Here is a 23062-nt window from a genome sequence, read left to right on the forward strand (position 1 = left end):
TTCTCAGAGTCTACAGGGACAGTTTGTTCTTTCACCATTGACTGAAGATTAGTGACCACTATTACATAGCTGCAGATGTGTTTAGACCCAAAACAGACCAGATAAGACATACTAATGGTTACAGTAGTAAAGTATACCCTACATACTGCAGCTCTGTTTCCTCAACAATATTACTGTAATAATCAAAGTGGGGTGTGTTTTTTTCCCTAATGCATCTGTTCAGACATTCTGAGTAAAAGGACTAGAAATCTTTGGCTAGTTTTCTTCCTGGCTGAAATGCAGATTTAACTTTTAAGTTTACAGTGTAATAAAGAAAACATACTCTTCTTATTTTTCACTTCAGTCAATGTCTTCATTGTTTACTCATTCAGACGACTGTGTTCAGTATTTCGATAGGGAGACTGATCACCCACTGTGACACATTGTGTCTGGCTAAAGGTAGTTTACAATACAAAGCTGACAACTGGCATTTATACAAATGAAAACAAAAGACAAGATGTTATACTAAACAATATTTTTGGGACATGAAAGAGTACCATCCTACCCATTTTGGTAAACATATGCCGGTGGTGCCATGATAACACAGAGTTAAAGGACAATATTTCAACATTTAAAAAGTCAGTCTAGGCTGGATACTTTGCATAATTGTATTGCACCGTTTACCAGGAATAACATGCCTGTTAGAATGGCAACATAGTTAGACTTCATTGATGAACATTTGAAATAGTAGACTGATCCTAATAAGTTATTATTATTTATTTTTTATTCTTTAAAGCCAACGATATTGGCTTCTTCCACTGTCAGTGTGTTAATGCATCCAAATCCTTTCCTTGAAAGTAACATATATATATATATATATTTCTGAAGATGACTGGTTTTGACTTTTCTCTGAAGTCCTGTAGTTCATTCCTGTTGACAGGAGGGAAAAAACACAGTTGACTCTAATGTTGGTGAACATGTCCAGAAATCTTCAATTAAAACAATCAGACCAATCCCTCCACCAATCAGAGTCCTTCCCAGTCCTGACTCCCAGCCATTTCCACCAATCCCGGGCTTTTCAGTCCATCCACAATTGGTTTGAGTGTAGTTTTCTGGCTCTTCAATCGGCCTGCCCATTGTCTTTCACCTGCCATTGTCTTTGACCTACAACAAAATGGTGGAGTTGGGGGTTTGCCCTCTTCTAGTCTACAGTGAAGTAAAATCCTGAAAAATAATGTCTGTTTGCATAGTCTGGAGGTGGTCACAGAGAGGAATGTGTCCGTAAAGGGAGACGGTCAAGTGATATTGGATCACAGTGCAGAGCAGCACTTACCTAGGAGGAAGAGACCAGACAATAGAATTGTCAGTAAAATAGCTTTCCATCCAAAAATGTGACATTTGAATAACAGTTATGAACAGGATTTTCTGAGGGTGGAATCCTAATTTAATAAACTTAACAGTTTATCATTATTATTATTTCTATTATTATTAGCAGTAGTATAAAACAGAATGACAAAACAGTTAAATCAAAAGTTACACACACACTTGGCTAAAGTTAAGTCTGGCCCCATCTCACCGCTCTCGGGGGGGGCGTGTTGGGTTGTTGAGGAAAGACAGCTGGTGCTCCAGGCTGCAGACACGGAAGGCCAGGTAACAGGAAGACAGGATGAGGAGGATGATTCTGAAGTAATGGACAATAAGGTTTATTGGATGTACCAAGTGTGTGTGTACACTAGGTGGAGGTATAACTGGATTTTTTGTGATCATATCCATTTTAGAATATTAAATTAGGCCTTGTTCAGATTTGATTTCACAGATAAAAATCGGACAAAAAAATGTTGAGCATAATGCTGCCAATTAATGTATATTTATTCAACAACACAAGGTGTTTGAAGCCAGTTGTGGGGCATGGAAATAGTTACAGTATGATGAAGAACTTGAGAAGCTGATATTCCATCGGGCCCAGCTCTGGAACAGGCTCTGTTAGTAGGATCTTCTCTGTCTCTAAGTCCCGGTCTACAACACACACACACACACACACACACACACACACACACACACACACACACACACACACACACACACACACACACACACACACACACACACACACACACACACACACACACACACACACACATGAATATAGCCATCTAATAGACTACATAGTAGATAGTGTATTGTTGCTTACAGATGCCATCAATATATTGTGGTAAGTTGCAGGTGCCACATTCTGCTCCATTGCACCTCATTGTAAATGTATATATCAATATATATTTGACCACATCTGGCTGTGCAAAAGTATTATAGGGTACAGCAGTAGGGCACCGTTTGTAGGGTACAGCAGTAGGGTACAGTTTGTAAGGTACAGCAGTAGGGTTCAGTAGGGCACAGTGTATGGGTTCAGTAGGGCACAGTAGTAGGGTTTAGTAGGGCACAGTAGTAGGGCACAGTAGTAGGGTACAGTTTGTAGGGTACAGCAGTAGGGCACAGTAGGGCACCGTTTGTAGGGTACACATAATCAGGGATTTGAACATTCTGCAAACATGTGATGGCTCAGCCCCCGCCGGCTAACTTCAATGGATAACTCCGGCCAGGAGTGGACAAAGCTGAACGCCTCCAATCTCTTAATGCACCAGAAAAAACGCAGCGCTCACCTCATGTGGCATAGCCTCAATAGACTATTATGATATTATACAATTCATGAGAAATGCTGTGTTCGCCATTGTATCTGTCAGTTTGTTATCCTTTGTGAAATTAAATACATGAAAAACAGGTTGTCCCTAGCCTGGTCCCAGATCTGTTTTTGTCGTCTTGCCAAACCCCTCTATGGTCATTCTCATGCCAAACAAGAGTTGGCTATAATACAGCATAAACCAATGTTGGTCCAGGGTGTCCTCCCTTCTCACCTTCCAGAGGCTGGTCTGTCTGGAAGGAGGAGTCCACCGCAGTCAGGCTACCGGTGGAGCTACCCAGGAGGTCAGGGAGGGACGAGGACACGGACACCACAGAGGGTTTTCTCCTCCACTTCAGCACCGGAGGATACTCATCCGCCCCTGGGAACTCATCCGCCACCGGGAACTCATCCTGGAGGTATAGAAAGGAAAGGGAAAGGAGGATACCTAGTCAGTTGTCCAACTGAATGTACTCAACTGAAATGTGTCCTCCGCATTTAACCCAACCCCTCTGAATCAGAGATGTGCGAGGCATTATTGACCTGAATGGACCAAATCTTCAGGAAAGAAAGTGTTCCACTCTCTCAATGCTGTACAGTTTATCTACAGTAACAGTCAAACGTTTGGACACACCTGGTCATTCAAGGTTTTTCTTTATTATTATTTTTTTTAAACTATTTTCTACATTTTAGAATAATAGTGAAGACATCAAAATGATCAAACAACACATGTAGCAACAAAAAAATTGCAAAAACAAATCCAAATATATTTTATATTTGTCAAAGTAGTCACCCTTTGCCTTAATGGCAGCTTTGCATTTTCTCAACCAGCTTCATGAGGTAGTCACCTGGAATGCTTTTCCAACAGTCTTGAGGGAGTTCCCACATATGCTAAGCACTTGTTGGCTGCTTTTCCTTCACTCTGCGGTCCAACTCATCCCAAACCATCTCAATTGTGTTGAAGTCGGGTGATTGTGGAGGCGAGGTCATCTGATGCAGCACTCCATCACTCTTTTTCTTGGTCAAATAGCTCTTGCACAGCCTGGAGGTGTGTCGGGATATTGTCCTGTTGAAAAACAAATGACATTCCCCCTAAGCGCAAACCAGATGGCATGGCGTATCATTGCAAAATGCCGTGATAGCCATGCTGGTTAAGTGTGCTTGAAATTGTAAATAACTCACCATTGTCACCAGCAAAGCACACCCACACCATCACACCTCCATGCTTCAACAGTGGGAACCACACATGCGGAGATCATCCGTTCACCTTCTCTGCGTCTCACAAAGACACGGCGGTTGGAACCAAAAATCTCAAATTTGGACTCATCAGACCAAATGACAGATTTCCACCGGTCTAATGTCAATTGCTCATGTTTCTAGGCCCAAGCAAGTCTCTTCTTATTATTGGTGTTCTTTAGTAGTGGTTTCTTTGCAGCAATTTGACCATGAAGGCCTGATTGACACAGTCACCTCTGAACAGCTGATGTTGAGATGCGTCTGCTACTTGAACTCTGTGAGGTGCAATCTGAGGTGCAGTTAATTGCTGATTTCTGAGGCTGGTAACTAATGAACTCATCCTCTGCAGCAGAGGTAACTCTGGGTCTTCCTTTCCTGTGGCGGCCCTCATGAGAGCCAGTTTCATCATAGCGCTTGATGGTTTTTGCGACTGCACTTGAAGAAACATTCAAAGTTCTTGAAATTTTCCGGATTGACTGACCTTCATGTCTTAAAGTAATGATGTACTGTCTTTCTCTTTGCTTATTTGAGATGTTCTTGCCAGAATATGGACTTGGTCTTCTACCAAATAAGACTATCTTCTGTATACCACCCCTACCTTCTCACAACACAACTGATTGGCTCAAACGCATTAAGAAGGAAAGAAATTCCACAAATGAACTTTTAGCAAGGCACACCTGTTAATTGAAATGCATTCCAGGTGACTAACTCATGAAGCTGGTTGAGAGAATGCCAAGAGTGTGCAAAGCTGTCATCAAGGCAAAGGGTGGCTACTTTGAATAATCTCAAATATAAAATATTTTTTTAAACACTTTTTTGGTTACTACATGATTCCATGTGTTATTTCATAGTTTTGATGTCTTCACTACTATTCTACAATGTAGAAAATAGTAAAAATAAAGAAAAACCCTTGAATGAGTAGGCGTTCTAAAGCTTTTGACTAGTACTGAACATACCTATATCCATCCATCCATAATCAACCTATGACATTAGACATTATTAATACATATTACGCCCATTACATTCAGATGTTTCGAAGGTCAACTGTCATACAAGATGGCTGCATCATGTGGGCCCACTCAGGAGAATAGTAATTTAGACAGAGTAAGAGTCAGATGACAATGGACCAAATATTGATTACTTCCATTTTTTTCCAGGAAGTCATTGATAAGGTCATTGTTGAAGGTCACAGAGGGGCATGGCCATGGCAGACTTGGGTCAGCCTACTTTTACATATCTAGAGACAAGGTTACATATGGATATTGATTCATAACAAATACAGTACGTACACTTTAGAAAAACATTCATTATTTATTATGATTAATCCTTTTTAGACTATAATAGGGTAGCAGTAGGGCACAGCAGTAGGACAGCAGGTGGAACACAGCAGTAGGACAGCGGGTGGAACACAGCAGTAGGACAGCGGGTGGAACACAGCAGTAGGACAGCGGGTGGAACACAGCAGCAGGACACACACACATCCTTTCTGTTTTGGTTTCGTTATTTTCAATGTAACAGCTGCATTCGAATGACTGCAATTACAGACTCAGATTGTAGATGGTACAGCTTTATAGCTTGTAAGTAAGCTTGATATACAGACCGGCCATTTCCTTGTTAACCACAACAGACTTCTTATCTTAACCACAGGCTAATAGATGTTATTTCAGTAGATAATCAATTTGACACAAAGCACAGCACTGCTAATGGTTCTGTGTTTAGTGGAGGAGCAGCAACACAAGGAAAAACAGAATGTCTTATAGCTTATGAGACAGACGTTACCCCAAACATGTCTTATAGGTTATGACACGGACGTTACCCCAAACATGTCTTATAGGTTATGACACAGGCATTACCCCAAACATGTCTTATAGGTTATGACACAGACGTTACCCCAAACATGTCTTATAGGTTATGACACAGACGTTACCCCAAACATGTCTTATAGGTTATGACACAGACGTTACCCCAAACATGTCTTATAGGTTATGACACAGACGGTACCCCAAACATGTCTTATAGGTTATGACACAGACGGTACCCCAAACATGTCTTATAGGTTATGACACAGACGGTACCCCAAACATGTCTTATAGGTTATGACACAGACGTTACCCCAAACATGTCTTATAGGTTATGACACAGGCATTACCCCAAACATGTCTTATAGGTTATGACACAGACATTACCCCAAACATGTCTTATAGGTTATGACACGGACGTTACCCCAAACATGTCTTATAGGTTATGACACAGGCATTACCCCAAACATGTCTTATAGGTTATGACACAGACGTTACACCAATAATGGATATTCTGAAAATATCGTTATCTTTTGAAATACTGTAGTTCCTGCGTTATTCATCACAAGCCATTAACTAAGACGTTAACTAAGACGTTAAACTAAGACATTAACTAAGACATTGACTAAATCCAGAAATCAAGTAGACCAGGGATGGGCAACTTTGATGTGGGTGGGGGCCACATAAAATCTGAATTCATCATGAAGGGACGCAGTTGCTCGTCGTTGACATAATACATAACATTGTTAGACAATTACAGCTGAAGGACAGAACTACATAAAATGATATGATACATAGCATTAATAGACAGGTACATCTACATCTAAAATAACAATACACACTTTCATATTCTTATGCCTTAGCAATCCATGCAACATGTAATCATAATAACGTCTATACTGCAGTCATCCATTTTGTTACAGATGCTTACTGTTACAATTGGAAATCCTGATCCTAATCTCGCAGAACCAGTTGTTCTGTAAACACTAGCGAGATTCTTACAACATTAGGAACCACCCGTGTCCTTGGTTCTCCCATTTGACATCAGTACTATTCAAAATAATAATGTGATTAATGTTGTACATTATGGTTGGTCAATATTCTAAGCAATAAGAGACAGGGATCAGTCTGGAGTTGGTCAATGTTCTAACCAATAAGATAATGATCAGTCTGGAGTTGGTCAATGTTCTAACCAATAAGAGACAATGATCAGTCTGGAGTTGGTCAATGTTCTAACCAATAAGAGACAATGATCAGTCTGGAGTTGGTCAATGTTCTAACCAATAAAAGACAATGATCAGTCTGGAGTTGGTCAATGTTCTAACCAATAAGAGACATGGATCAGTCTGGAGTTGGTCAATGTTCTAACCAATAAGAGACAGGGATCAGTCTGGAGTTGGCCAATGTTCTAACCAATAAGAGATGGATCAGTCTGGAGCTGGTCAATATTCTAACCAATAAGAGACAATGATCAGTCTGGAGTTGGTCAATATTCTAACCAATAAGAGACATGGATCAGTCTGGAGTGAGGGGCCAGAGTTCTAAGCTTACTTACCAGAGATAAGGTATGGGGAACCTCCATGTAGTGTTTCAAGCTCAGACTCTTCCCATTGACCTGGAGAGGGAACGATGAGATATGGGAAATATTCAGTACACTATTTTACAGTATGTACACTTTTAAGGCCAATAGACCTGATGATGTGGGAGTGAGCTGGTTCAGTGGTAGATGTGTGTGTGTGTGTGTTGGGTGAGTGTGTGTGTGTGTTCTCTGACCTGGATGTGTGTGTGTGTGTGTGTGTGTAGTGGTAGTCAGTGTGTGTAGTTGTGTGTGTGTGGATGAGTGTGTATGTTCTCTGACCTGGATGTGTGTGTGGTTGTGTGTGTGTGGGTGAGTGTGTGTGTGTGTTCTCTGACCTCGATGTTTGTGTGTGTAGTGGTAGCCAGTGTGTGTGGTTGTGTGTGTGGGTGAGTGAGTGTGTGTGTTCTCTGACCTGGATGTGTGTGTGTGTAGTGGTAGCCAGTGTGTGTGGTTGTGTGAATGTGGATGAGTGTGTGTGTTCTCTGACCTGGATGTGTGTGTGTGGTTGTGTGTGTGTGTGGGTGTGTTCTCTGACCTGAAGGTGTGTGCAGATCCTCCGGAGCACGTCATACACACTGTCCCTGGACAGCAGAGACACAAAGACATACTGCAGGACGGACGGACAGGGGGAGAGAGAGGGAGAGCGAGGGAGAGAGCAAGGGAGAGAAAGAGCATTAGCCAATTCAAATGTGAATGAAAGCATACACACTCACGTACGCTCACACTCATGCATGCACACATGTAAACACGTATTAAGCATTTCATCATGTACTCATAAAACCCGATGTCAGGAACATTTATAAGATCCATTAGGACATCAACTCATTACCAAGAATGCAATTTTCTCTAAATAGATATTGTGAACAGTAACTCAATCTAGCAGGGATTATATTTGACAGATGAAGGCTTAATCTAGTAGACTGACAGAGGATATTTCAATAGTGATACTCCATTCCTCTTACATGGTGGCTGTACTGTACCTCTACTGAAAACACCACTCTTTCATAATTCATTTTCAATGAGAGAGTAGGAATCCTTAAATCACTTACCGGACAATAGACAGTCATAAAATATCAGAAATCAAAGATTTGTATTTATTATGGATCCCCATTTGCTGCTACTCTTCCTGGGGTCCAGCAAAATTAAGGCAGTTATACAATTTTAAAAACATTACAATAAATTCACAACAGATTAAGATTACAGAGTAATAAGAAACATTTTCCAGACATTTGCTCCAATGTAAAGGAGCAGGCAGGTGAACCGTTCTATCTCCCACACACTGGAGAGGAACCAAGAAGGGACACTACCAAAATAGACTGCGACCTTGACACCCTTTCAGTGTTACCGAACCATGCGCTGACTTGCACTAGCTTAGCATGTTTGCATGAGGTGTTGTTTATTTTCCGTCTACCTGTGCTTGGTGGAAAGAACGTGGTGCGGCACTAATGCCAGTTAGTGGAAACATGGAAACACCCTTCACTGTGCCCAGAGGTGCTAAGAGGCTAACGCTCACCTTCTGACTGGTATCTGTGGTGATGGCTAGGCCGTTGGGCACCAGACCTGCTGTTTTGTGCTTCTTTACCAGCCTCACAGAGACCACGGGGATAGCAACCTATGATGGGGGAAAGAGGTGGGAAAAAAGAGGACACAATATTATACCTTGTAGAGAGGGGGTCTAACTGTACCAGACACAGGGGACATACTGGACCAGACACGGGGGACTTACTGGACCAGACACGGGGGACTTACTGTACCAGAGAGGGGGACTTACTGTACCAGAGAGGGGGACTTACTGTACCAGAGAGGGGGTATAACTGTACCAGACACAGGGGACATACTGGACCAGGCACGGGGGACTAACTGGACCAGAGAGGGGGACTTACTGTACCAGAGAGGGGGACTTACTGTACCAGAGAGGGGGTATAACTGTACCAGACACAGGGGACATACTGGACCAAGCACGGGGGACTAACTGGACCAGAGAGGGGGACTAACTGTACCAGACACAGGGGACATACTGTACCAGACACGGGGGACTTACTGTACCAGACACGGGGGACTTACTGTACCAGACACGGGGGACTTACTGTACCAGACACGGGGGACTTACTGTACCAGACACGGGGGACTTACTGTACCAGACACGGGGGACTTACTGGACCAGACACGGGGGACTTACTGGACCAGACACGGGGGACGGACTTACTGGACCAGACACGGGGGACGGACTTACTGGACCAGACACGGGGGACGGACTTACTGGACCAGACACGGGGGACGGACTTACTGGACCAGACACGGGGGACTTACTGGACCAGACACGGGGGACTTACTGTACCAGAGAGGGGGACTTACTGTACCAGACACGGGGGACTTACTGTACCAGACACGGGGGACTTACTGGACCAGACACGGGGGACATACTGTACCAGACCACGGGGGGGACATACTGTACCAGACCACGGGGGGGACATACTGTACCAGACACGGGGGGGACTAACTGTACCAGACACGGGGGGGAGTAACTGTACCAGACACGGGGGACTAACTGGACCAGACACGGGGGACTAACTGGACCAGACACGGGGACTAACTGGACCAGACACGGGGGTAACTGACATACTGGACCAGACACGGGGGACTAACTGGACCAGACACGGGGGACTAACTGGACCAGACACGGGGGACTAACTGGACCAGACACGGGGGACTAACTGGACCAGACACGGGGGACTAACTGGACCAGACACGGGGGACATACTGGACCAGACACGGGGGACTAACTGGACCAGACACGGGGGACTAACTGGACCAGACACGGGGGACTAACTGGACCAGACACGGGGGACTAACTGGACCAGACACGGGGGACTAACTGGACCAGACACGGGGGACTAACTGGACCAGATACGGGGGACTTACTGGACCAGACACGGGGGACTAACTGGACCAGACACGGGGGACTAACTGGACCAGACACGGGGGACATACTGGACCAGATACGGGGGACTTACTGGACCAGACACGGGGGACTAACTGGACCAGATTACTGGACCAGATACGGGGGACTAACTGGACCAGATACGGGGGACTTACTGGACCAGATACGGGGGACTTACTGGACCAGACACGGGGGACTAACTGGACCAGATACGGGGGACTAACTGGACCAGATACGGGGGACTTACTGGACCAGACACGGGGGACTAACTGGACCAGATACGGGGGACTAACTGGACCAGACACGGGGGACATACTGGACCAGACACGGGGGACATACTGGATCAGACACAGGGGACTAACTGAAGAGGCAGGTTCGGGACAAAAATGGTTTTAAAGTTAAACAAAAGGAGACACAGATGGGGGAATGCCAGAGAGAAAGAGGGAGAGAGAGAGAGAGAGAGTGGGGTTGGATTACAGTTGGTTGGAGGAGAGAAGGGGCAGAATAAGGTGGATATGTGTCTAGTTGCAGATAGAATGCTGGGAATGCACTCTGACTAACCAGCTGATTGCAGAGGCCAGAGGCAGGAGAGACAGGTGCCGGGTCTTAATTTGATCACTCTTTTGTTGCTGAGAATTTTCCTGCACTACAGATGAGCTTCATGATTGACATAAATTCCCTGAAAACCTGCACACACACGCTTACGCACGCACACACACACACACACACACACTTTGATTTGATTGGGCTAACAGCTCTATCAGCTGCCTGACTAACAGCTCCATCAGCTGCCTGACTAACAGCTCTATCAGCTGCCTGACTAACAGCTCCATCAGCTGCCTGACTAACAGCTCCATCAGCTGCCTGACTAACAGCTCCATCAGCTGCCTGACTAACAGCTCCATCAGCTGCCTGACTAACAGCTCCATCAGCTGCCTGACTAACAGCTCCATCAGCTGCCTGACTAACAGCTCTATCAGCTGCCTGACTAACAGCTCCATCAGCTGCCTGACTAACAGCTCCCAGCACATTGTTCTAATTGGAAGTGGGCAAGGTTGAAGGTGAGTAGTGACATAGTTGGACTTGGAAGTCTCAGACTACTTCTCTCTGTCTGTCCATCTAGATATCAGGGTCCTGCGGGTCTGTCTACTTCTCTCGGTCTGTCTATCTAGATATCACAGTCCTGTCTACTTCTCTCTGCCTGTCTATCTAGATATCGCAGTCCTGTCTACTTCTCTCTGTCTGTCCATCTAGATATCGAGGGTCCTGCGGTCCTGTCTACTTCTCTATGTCTGTCTATCTAGATATCGCATTCCTGTCTACTTCTTTCTGTCTGTCCATCTAGATATCGACAGTCCTGTCTACTTCTCTCTGTCTGTCCATCTAGATATCGAGGGTCCTGTCTACTTCTCTATGTCTGTCTATCTAGATATCGCAGTCCTGTCTACTTCTCTATGTCTGTCCATCTAGATATCGACAGTCCTGTCTACTTCTCTCTGTCTGTCCAACTAGATATCGAGGGTCCTGTCTACTTCTCTATGTCTGTCTATCTAGATATCGCAGTCCTGTCTACTTCTCTATGTCTGTCCATCTAGATATCGTCGTCCTGTGGTCCTGTCTACTTCTCTCTGCTGTCCATCTAGATATCGAGGGTCCTGCGGTCCTGTCTACTTCTCTCTGTCTGTCAATCTAGATATCGCATTCCTGTCTACTTCTCTCTGTCTGTCCATTTAGATATCGAGGGTCCTGTGGTCCTGTCTACTTCTCTCTGTCTGTCCATCTAGATATCGAGGGTCCTGTGGTCCTGTCTACTTCTCTCTGTCTGTCCATCTAGATATCGTCGTCCTGTGGTCCTATCTACTTCTGTCTGCCTGTCAATCTAGATATCGAGGGTCCTGCGGTCCTGTCTACTTCTCTCTGTCTGTCCATCTAGATATAGTCGTCCTGCGGTCCTGGCTACTTCTCTCTGTCTGTCCATCTAGATATCGAGGGTCCTGCGGTCCTGTGTGGCTCAGCTGGTATTAGTGTGGTGCTAGCAATGTCAGGGTTGTGGGTTTGTTCCAGCTGGGGTCACACATTCTAAGATGTATGCACTCAGATAAAAGTGTTATATATTATTATTGACGATCTGTCTATTATCTGCCAGGCCTTGACTTACCTTGATGTCCTTGCCAAAGAGGTTGGCATAGAAACACAGCCAGTTCCTGGAGATATAAAGACGTCCTTGCAGCAGGATGTCTCGGAGCAGAGCGCAGGAGTATACTGAGGGAGAGGAGACATAAACAGGTTCAAAATAGCTGCTAACTCAAGACAAGCACATTGCTAACACTTTTTGTTGCTTCTCACTAAAAATGTATGCACACATGACTAAGTGGCTTTGCTAAACGGCATATATTATATATAATTATAGCTCATGTGTCTTTGACTTGGCCTATAGATGCTTCTAAAATAGGTTCATAGGCATTGAATAAAGTAACTGGTACATATCTGTTAAACAGATGAAGACTGTATGTACCATCATCACTTTACCCCTAGTCTCAAATAGAACAGGGCTGTGTCTCCCTAAAGTAGTGTAGCACTATGATCATCACTTTACCCCTAGTCTCAAATAGAACAGGGCTGTGTCTCCCTAAAGCAGTGTAGCACTATGATCATCACTTTACCCCTAGTCTCAAATAGAACAGGGCTGTGTCTCCCTAAAGCAGTGTAGCACTACCATCATCACTTTACCCCTAGTCTCAAATAGAACAGGGCTGTGTCTCCCTAAAGCAGTGTAGCACTATGATCATCACTTTACCACTAGTCTCAAATAGAACAGGGCTGTGTCTCCCTAAAGCAGTGTAGCACTACCATCATCACTTTACCCCTAGTCTCAAATAGAACAGGGCTGTGTCTCCCTAAAGCAGTGTAGCACTATGATCATCACTTTACCACTAGTCTCAAATAGAACAGGGCTGTGTCTCCCTAAAGCAGTGTAGCACTATGATCATCACTTTACCACTAGTCTCAAATAGAACAGGGCTGTGTCTCCCTAAAGCAGTGTAGCACTATGATCATCACTTTACCCCTAGTCTCAAATAGAACAGGGCTGTGTCTCCCTATAGCAGTGTAGCACTATGATCATCACTTTACCCCTAGTCTCAAATAGAACAGGGCTGTGTCTCCCTAAAGCAGTGTAGCAATATGATCATCACTTTACCCCTAGTCTCAAATAGAACAGGGCTGTGTCTCCCTAAAGCAGTGTAGCACTATGATCATCACTTTACCCCTAGTCTCAAATAGAACAGGGCTGTGTCTCCCTAAAGCAGTGTAGCACTATGATCATCACTTTACCCCTAGTCTCAAATAGAACAGGGCTGTGTCTCCCTAAAGCAGTGTAGCACTATGATCATCACTTTACCCCTAGTCTCAAATAGAACAGGGCTGTGTCTCCCTAAAGCAGTGTAGCACTATGATCATCACTTTACCCCTAGTCTCAGTCTCAAATAGAACAGGGCTGTGTCTCCCTAAAGCAGTGTAGCACTATGATCATCACTTTACCCCTAGTCTCAAATAGAACAGGGCTGTGTCTCCCTAAAGCAGTGTAGCACTATGATCATCACTTTACCCCTAGTCTCAAATAGAACAGGGCTGTGTCTCCCTAAAGCAGTGTAGCACTATGATCATCACTTTACCCCTAGTCTCAAATAGAACAGGGCTGTGTCTCCCTAAAGCAGTGTAGCACTACCATCATCTTAATTCCATTGAATCTAAATGGACGAAAGTTGATCTTAGTGCTACGATGCTTTTGGGAAACCCAACCCTGACCTAATATGCATAACCTGACCTCAAACCATACAACTTCCTGTTCAGGGCCTGAGGACTGGTTACCCTTACCAGAAACAATTACCAGAAATCCTTACCAGAAACCATTACCAGAAATCCTTACCAGAAACCATTACCAGAAATCCTTACCAGAAACTCAGAAAGATGGTTTCAAACACACTGAGTAGCCAATAGAGTTCCAAAAACAAAAATGCCAAACTCATACACTATGTGGGGACAGAAACATAAGAAACTATATACATATTACAGACAACAACATTTGACAGTGAAAGTACTTCTACTAATAATAGTAATTAGGGCTGGGACAATACCAGTATTACAATACTTGTAGTATCATGGTAAGGGAACAAAACACAAAGTGGATTTAACTTCTTTAGGAAAAGAGTCCTAATGTTGGAAACAAACATCATTATGTCATCCAGAGTCACATGTATTTATTTTACATCTCTGTAGCTCACAATATTTGACATACAACAGGTTTTTAAAGGACCGAAGAGTTAAGTGTGTTTCATTTTTGCCATGGGAAAAAAATAGATGCTACCATAGCTAGCAAGTTAGCCAACGGTACATAAACACAGCACATGGAGCTAATAGGGCGATAGCCTGAAGTCAATGCACAGCATATAGACAGTAAGCTACAGACATGCTACAGTCACTAGCATGTTAACCTAAATAAACATACATCATACAGAGATACTACAACAGATGTTAGCATGTAGCATTGTTGCTGACAGTACCTTTCATTAGGATCTCGTCCTTCGGAACGCACTGGAAGAGTTTGTGGTACTGCGAGTTGTACTTGCTGACAGTCTGAGCAGAGGGACAGGGCAGAGTCATGAGCAGTTCCTTGGCTGGCCTCCCTCCCACCGGCACCGGCAAACCGGCGGCCGCCCTCTCTCTCAGAGGACGAGAGCTCTGCTGCACCAGACTCAGCATGCTGGAGCCGCACACACAGCCGCACACACACACACACACATCGACGGCGTGGCGGACCCCACTGCAAGACACAGACTGTCCTCCAACTAGTCAGATGTCAACCGGTGTCCTTTGTGCAGGTTTGAGGGGGCAGTTCTCCGTTAGACAGACACACACACACACCACTCCGGTCCGACAGTGTGCACCTCAGACCATCACTGAGCCCTTTCCCTCACCCTTCAACACTGGTCTGAAACCCGACCACACACACTCTCACACACGGCCCTTCTCAGCCACAGACACCCTGAGTCCTCCCTTCCTGCCTCTCTCTTGCTGCCTCTCTCGCTCTTGCTGTTTCAACACGACAGTGCACAGTGACTCCCCCCTATGCTCACCCCATGCCAGCCCAACCCATACTGCCGCCTCCTTACCCTCCTATCCTTGTCCTAATAACAGCTTGCTGCCCACAGGCACCACCCCCTCCCTCCCTCCTCTCTCACCAAGCACATGAGACAGTCAGAACTGTCAGCCCTGTTAATATCTGCAGCCAGCTGGTGTGACTGTGGGGCTCAGCAGCTCTACTTAATATTCCCCTTTGGGAGACATGGAGATAATAATCTCAGCTACGGTACAGTTCCTTTAATCTGGCCTGATGGCCTGCTGATCTCGCCAAAAGAGAGTGTGTTTGAGTTAATGGATAACCTCCTCGCCTATTGAATAACCGTTGAGTTCTGAGCCTGAAGAACACAATCAAATCAGCGGTACTACATCTGAATGGCTGGAGATAATCAGTTGTTGGGGCTGGATTAGCGAGGTGGGATGCTTAATAGTCTCTCAAGGCTACTATCAAACCTTGATCTGTCTAAGTCTATAGACAGATCTCATACATGTTTGTATTTCAGGATCACAATGCCTCGTTTAAATTGTATCTTAGCCTCGGTCACCCTCAATACTAGGAAACTCCTCAAAGGACCACTCCTAAAGGCAAACAATGACAGGGTTCACTGCCACACAGGTCTTACAATCACTCAGTGCATATGAATTGTGCATAAAAAGGTCAAAGGAACTTCATTCCAGAATGTGCAGTACATATGTGAGGTAAAGGTCAACCAATATAAAGTGTATCATTTAACTCTTATAGGAAATCGACAATTGACTTGGCCTGCATCCAACTCGGCTGTAATTGGCTTATCTTTGTTAGGCAAGATGCAAAATCAATAAGGTACAGACATGATCTACAATACATTAGAGAGGAAACCTGCTACTCACCGAACCCCTGTAGCATTTCTTCACATCTTCATATGATAGGTCGTCAATCAACCTGTGAAGGAAATGATGAAGGAAATAGTGTGAAAAGAAGACATCTGCTGGTGTTTTAATATATCAGGCTAGTGCCTGTTTGTTTAGAGACATAGACTCAACACTATGGTGAATCTCATGGTGATGTAGCTTTTCCACTGGTCCACAGGGATTGTATTGATCTCATTAACTCCTATTGGATCATTTGTTTGATCTTAATCTTGTTGGAGAATAGTGAGACATTTCAACTATAACCTGATCCAACTGTAATCTGTGAACTCTGACCTCGGCATCAAATCAAACAGTAGTAGTGTATATTTGTCTGCTGTCTATGACAGTAATGTCGGCATGGTTCAGGGTCGGCTACCAGACAAAACATGTGCAGGACTGTAGAGAAGGGAAGCAAACGTGACGGCAGACAAATGGTATCTCACTCAATCAAACAGAAACAAACACTACGCGACCACACAAACACGACCACACATAAAGGGAGGTGAATGTGCTTTTATAAAACTGGGCTGACTAGTTACATTATGCAAACTCAGTGCCCTCCCTCCTCCCACACACACACACACACACACACACTCTTTCATACATCTGACCGGCAAGCATGTTTGCAAGCAAACACACACACACACACACTGTAAATACAATCCATATTTATGTTGATTTATTTTCCCTTTTGGGAGTGTAATGTTTACTGTACATTTGTAATGTTTATTTACTTTTGTTTATTATCTACTTCACTTGCGTTGGCAATGTTTACATTTGTTCCCCATGCCAATAAATGCCAATAAAGCCCTTAAATTGAAATTGAATTAGAGAGAGAGAGGCGTCAGCATGCTTCAGTTCGGCTTACCAAAACAAACCAGTGTGTCGCATACTCCCTTAAAAGTACTGCTAGTATACACTTCCTCAAAATAGTCCAAATTAATCTAAGATAACTCAAGAAATCTGTCATTCATTTTGACGTTTTGCCAAGGAGATCTAAGTCGCGAAATTTAACATCTAAGATGTTTGGTGCACATTGAAAATGAGTCGTCTCTCATTGAATGACATCAAAGACCTTATTGAAGAACCCTACTATTGACCAATCACCAACGAAGGAGCGTAGACTTCGGCTTGCATCAAGAAAAAATGTTGTGCGCCTGAACAGCGAGAAAACCCTTACCGAAGTCCAAAACTAACAAAAACGTCATCAAATGTGGTCATAATATATGCACAAACTCGAACTGTTTCTGTTGGGAAGCATGCAGACACCTTTATAAAGAAAGAGAGGGGCTCCCAGAAAAGTTGATCACATTGTTCTCTTAGGGGACATTTAGCTAGTTAGCAGGCAACTAATATAGATCTTGTTCTATCAAACCTCTGGGGTAGAAACAGCCCTGAGACTGGTGTATTCATACCAATGACGTATATAAACCCTGGGTTGTTGATGCTATGCATAGACGTGTTAGCTGACAACGTCACGAAAAGGATGCACACGCTTCAATGGGGCAGAAGTCTGTGTTGTTGTGATTCTGGATGGCCAGATAACTAGCAACAATTACAAGAAGCTGTCATATGGGGAATCATAGGTGGCTCATTTCAGCTCGTTTTATCTTGTTCTTGATACCATGTTTTATTAGGTGTTTTGACTGATGTCACGTCTATGCTAATATGGCTAATATTCGCTAGCTAACCAACAACTGTAACAATATGTGAGACAATTGCTCATAGTGCAAATTTATGAATGTTATCAATAAACATATTGTAAACATATATACATATAGTTTACATGTCAACATCATTCTAGTTGATTCTGCTGGTTCATTCTAGTTGATTCTGCTGGTTCATTCTAGTTGCTTCTGCTGGTTCATTCTAGTTGCTTTTGCTGGTTCATTCTAGTTGCTTCTGCTGGTTCATTCTAGTTGCTTCTGCTGGTTCATTCTAGTTGCTTCTGCTGGTTCATTCTAGTTGCTTCTGCTGGTTCATTCTAGTTGCTTCTGCTGGTTCATTCTAGTTGCTTCTGCTGGTTCATTCGAGTTGCTTCTGCTGGTTCATTCGAGTTGCTTCTGCTGGTTCATTCGAGTTGCTTCTGCTGGTTCATTCGAGTTGCTTCTGCTGGTTCATTCGAGTTGCTTCTGCTGGTTCATTCGAGTTGCTTCTGCTGGTTCATTCGAGTTGCTTCTGCTGGTTCATTCGAGTTGCTTTTGCTGGTTCATTCTAGTTGCTTCTGCTGGTTCATTCTAGTTGCTTCTGCTGGTTCATTCTAGTTGCTTCTGCTGGTTCATTCTAGTTGCTTCTGCTGGTTCATTCTAGTTGCTTCTGCTGGTTCATTCTAGTTGCTTCTGCTGGTTCATTCTAGTTGCTTCTGCTGGTTCATTCGAGTTGCTTCTGCTGGTTCATTCGAGTTGCTTCTGCTGGTTCATTCGAGTTGCTTCTGCTGGTTCATTCGAGTTGCTTCTGCTGGTTCATTCGAGTTGCTTCTGCTGGTTCATTCGAGTTGCTTCTGCTGGTTCATTCGAGTTGCTTCTGCTGGTTCATTCGAGTTGCTTCTGCTGGTTCATTCGAGTTGATTCTGCTGGTTCATTCGAGTTGATTCTGCTGGTTCATTCGAGTTGATTCTGCTGGTTCATTCTAGTTGATTCTGCTGGTTCATTCTAGTTGATTCTGCTGGTTCATTTTAGTTGATTCTGCTGGTTCATTCTAGTTGATTCTGCTGGTTCATTCTAGTTGAGCAGCAGGGAGAGTTGAGAGGTGTTGAGACATCCTGTGGGGTTTGTGAGGAGAGAAAATAGATCCTGCTTGCAGCTGAGCACCACGGCTGTGAGAGGAAAGGGGCCTCATGTCCCCGGGGCTAGTGAGACCATCGCCTGCTGCAAGATAAAATCAGTAGGCAGTCTGTTGCACAAGTACTGTAGAGGTTGAGTATGGATGTGCACAACCCTGGTCAACTGGGCTGCATTGTTGACCGGTTTTGTCTTTAGGATCAGTTTTTGATTTGATCCAATGGAGAGATTTTCTAATCAGTTGCTGACTAGAGACACGTAAAAATAGCAGATAAAGGTCTCTCTCTCTTTTTCTCTCTCTCTGGAAAGGGTGTTTGAGGAAAAGGCCATGTTTTCATTCTATAAGCATCTGCAGTAAACGGGGGATCTTAGCAACCCTGTGGAGGATAGCTGGGGGTTTTAATTTCTCCTCTTGGGACAGAGCTCTGCCTCACTCATATAATCCTCTAGTCAACAGAGAATGCCTGTATTTATCTTCCATAGATAACATTTAGCAAGGCTATATCTATTCTTTATTACAATGTTGTAATGATTGAATGTTTATAAAAAGGTTCTAAAATGTTTAGACAAAAGTATAAATCAAATCAAATCAAATTTTATTTGTCACATACACATGGTTAGCAGATGTTAATGCGAGTGTAGCGAAATGCTTGTGCTTCTAGTTCCGACAATGCAGTAATAACCAACAAGTAATCTAACTAACAATTCCAAAACTACTGTCTTGTACACAGTGTGAGGGGATAAAGAATATGTACATAAGGATATATGAATGAGTGATGGTACAGAGCAGCATAGGCAGATACAGTAGATTGTATCGAGTACAGTATATACATATGAGATGAGTATGTAAACAAAGTGGCATAGTTAAAGTGGCTAGTGATACATGTATTACATAAGGATACAGTCGATGATATAGAGTACAGTATATACGTATGCCTATGAGATGAATAATGTAGGGTAAGTAACATTATGTAAGGTAGCATTGTTTAAAGTGGCTAGTGATATATTTACATAATTTCCCATCAATTCCCATTATTAAAGTGGCTGGAGTTGAGTCAGTGTCAGTGTGTTGGCAGCAGCCACTCAATGTTAGTGGTGGCTGTTTAACAGTCTGATAGCCTTGAGATAGAAGCTGTTTTTCAGTCTCTCGGTCCCAGCTTTGATGCACCTGTACTGACCTCGCCTTCTGGATGATAGCGGGGTGAACAGGCAGTGGCTCGGGTGGTTGATGTCCTTGATGATCTTTATGGCCTTCCTGTGACATCGGGTGGTGTAGGTGTCCTGGAGGGCAGGTAGTTTGCCCCCGGTGATGCGTTGTGCAGACCTCACTACCCTCTGGAGAGCCTTACGGTTGAGGGCGGAGCAGTTGCCGTACCAGGCGGTGATACAGCCCGCCAGGATGCTCTCGATTGTGCATCTGTAGAAGTTTGTGAGTGCTTTTGGTGACAAGCCGAATTTCTTCAGCCTCCTGAGGTTGAAGAGGCGCTGCTGCGCCTTCTTCACAATGCTGTCTGTGTGAGTGGACCAATTCAGTTTGTCTGTGATGTGTATGCCGAGGAACTTAAAACTTGCTACCCTCTCCACTACTATTCCATCGATGTGGATAGGGGGGTGTTCCCTCTGCTGTTTCCTGAAGTCCACAATCATCTCCTTAGTTTTGTTGACGTTGAGTGTGAGGTTATTTTCCTGACACCACACTCCGAGGGCCCTCACCTCCTCCCTGTAGGCCGTCTCGTCGTTGTTGGTAATCAAGCCTACCACTGTTGTGTCGTCCGCAAACTTGATGATTGAGTTGGAGGCGTGCGTGGCCACGCAGTCGTGGGTGAACAGGGAGTACAGGAGAGGGCTCAGAACGCACCCTTGTGGGGCCCCAGTGTTGAGGATCAGCGGGGAGGAGATGTTGTTGCCTACCCTCACCACCTGGGGGCGGCCCGTCAGGAAGTCCAGTACCCAGTTGCACAGGGCGGGGTCGAGACCCAGGGTCTCGAGCTTGATGACGAGCTTGGAGGGTACTATGGTGTTGAATGCCGAGCTGTAGTCAATGAACAGCATTCTCACATAGGTATTCCTCTTGTCCAGATGGGTTAGGGCAGTGTGCAGTGTGATTGAGATTGCATCGTCTGTGGACCTATTTGGGCGGTAAGCAAATTGGAGTGGGTCTAGGGTGTCAGGTAGGGTGGAGGTGATATGGTCCTTGACTAGTCTCTCAAAGCACTTCATGATGACGGAAGTGAGTGCTACGGGGCGGTAGTCGTTTAGCTCAGTTACCTTAGCTTTCTTGGGAACAGGAACAATGGTGGCCCTCTTGAAGCATGTGGGAACAGCAGACTGGTATAGGGATTGATTGAATATGTCCGTAAACACACACATAGACAATATGCTTGCTCCACTCTTCTAGATATTTATTGTCATCATCATGGTGCTAAGAGTAGTGGCAACACATTTATTACCTTGAACAACAAAGCTGATATCTATAGTGGGTAGGCACCATATTAAAGAGGTGGGTGAGTTGTTGGCTACAGTTTGTCCCTCTGCCTGCCTGTCTGTTGGAGGCTGGCTATAAATAACAGCTGGTCTTCTTCCCAGGTGGAGGGAAGCATGGTTATTGAAAAACACAGGCACTGTGCTCTGTTTCTGTCTCTCCTGTTCTTTTCATCCATCTCCCTGCAGTAAACTACTGGAATACATCCTCTCTCCTGTTCTTTTCCTCCATCTCCATCTCCCTGCAGTAAACTACTGGAATACATCCTCTCTCCTGTTCTTTTCCTCCATCTCCCTCTCCCTGCAGTAAACTACTGGAATACATCCTCTCTCCTGTTCTTTTCATCCATCTCCCTCTCCCTGCAGTAAACTACTGGAATGCACCCTCTCTCCTGTTCTTTTCCTCCATCTCCCTCTCCCTGCAGTCAACTACTGGAATACATCCTCTCTCCTGTTCTTTTCATCCATCTCCCTGCAGTAAACTACTGGAATACATCCTCTCTCCTGTTCTTTTCCTCCATCTCCCTCTCCCTGCAGTCAACTACTGGAATACATCCTCTCTCCTGTTCTTTTCATCCATCTCCCTGCAGTAAACTACTGGAATACATCCTCTCTCCTGTTCTTTTCCTCCATCTCCCTCTCCCTGCAGTCAACTACTGGAATACATCCTCTCTCCTGTTCTTTTCCTCCATCTCCATCTCCCTGCAGTAAACTACTGGAATACATCCTCTCTCCTGTTCTTTTCCTCCATCTCCCTCTCCCTGCAGTAAACTACTGGAATACATCCTCTCTCCTGTTCTTTTCATCCATCTCCCTGCAGTCAACTACTGGAATACATCCTCTCTCCTGTTCTTTTCCTGCATCTCCCTCTCCCTGCAGTCAACTACTGGAATACATCCTCTCTCCTGTTCTTTTCATCCATCTCCCTCTCCCTGCAGTAAACTATTGGAATACATCCTCTCTCCTGTTCTTTTCATCCATCTCCCTGCAGTAAACTACTGGAATACATCCTCTCTCCTGTTCTTTTCATCCATCTCCCTGCAGAAAACTACTGGAATACATCCTCTCTCCTGTTCTTTTCATCCATCTCCCTGCAGAAAACTACTGGAATACATCCTCTCTCCTGTTCTTTTCATCCATCTCCATCTCCCTGCAGTAAACTACTGGAATACATCCTCTCTCCTGTTATTTTCATCCATCTCCCTCTCCCTGCAGTAAACTACTGGAATACATCCTCTCTCCTGTTATTTTCATCCATCTCCCTCTCCCTGCAGTAAACTACTGGAATACATCCTCTCGCCTGTTCTTTTCATCCATCTCCCTGCAGTCAACTACTGGAATACATCCTCTCTCCTGTTCTTTTCATCCATCTCCCTGCAGAAAACTACTGGAATACATCCTCTCTCCTGTTCTTTTCATCCATCTCCCTCTCCCTGCAGTCAACTACTGGAATACATCCTCTCTCCTGTTCTTTTCATCCATCTCCCTGCAGTAAACTACTGGAATACATCCTCTCTCCTGTTCTTTTCATCCATCTCCATCTCCCTGCAGTAAACTACTGGA

General features: G+C 44.4%; 1 protein-coding gene across 5 annotated transcripts in view; it reads right to left on the reverse strand.

Moving 5' to 3' along the window:
* Nucleotides 1–917: 917 nt before the first annotated feature.
* The window catches only part of LOC139385171 (GRAM domain-containing protein 2A-like), a 44648-nt gene continuing 22503 nt past the window's right edge, over nucleotides 918–23062 (reverse strand). The window contains exons 3-12 of one of the 5 annotated variants that reach the window (XM_071130261.1): nucleotides 16218–16269; nucleotides 14771–15044; nucleotides 12367–12470; nucleotides 8781–8879; nucleotides 7803–7874; nucleotides 7244–7303; nucleotides 2889–3066; nucleotides 1902–1995; nucleotides 1556–1609; nucleotides 918–1143 (exon numbers count right to left, since the gene is read on the reverse strand). In XM_071130261.1, coding sequence (XP_070986362.1) covers nucleotides 1005–1143; nucleotides 1556–1609; nucleotides 1902–1995; nucleotides 2889–3066; nucleotides 7244–7303; nucleotides 7803–7874; nucleotides 8781–8879; nucleotides 12367–12470; nucleotides 14771–15044; nucleotides 16218–16269 — 1126 coding nt within the window. In that variant the 3' untranslated portion in view covers nucleotides 918–1004. Of the gene's footprint in view, nucleotides 1313–1555; nucleotides 1661–1901; nucleotides 1996–2888; nucleotides 3067–7243; nucleotides 7304–7802; nucleotides 7875–8780; nucleotides 8880–12366; nucleotides 12471–14770; nucleotides 15045–16217; nucleotides 16270–23062 lie in introns of all 5 variants that reach the window. The other 4 variants (XM_071130263.1, XM_071130260.1, XM_071130264.1 and 1 more) reach the window with 4 other exon arrangements.

Source organism: Oncorhynchus clarkii, chromosome 26 (assembly GCF_045791955.1).
Source record: "Oncorhynchus clarkii lewisi isolate Uvic-CL-2024 chromosome 26, UVic_Ocla_1.0, whole genome shotgun sequence".
NCBI classification, from domain to species: Eukaryota; Metazoa; Chordata; class Actinopteri; order Salmoniformes; family Salmonidae; genus Oncorhynchus; species Oncorhynchus clarkii.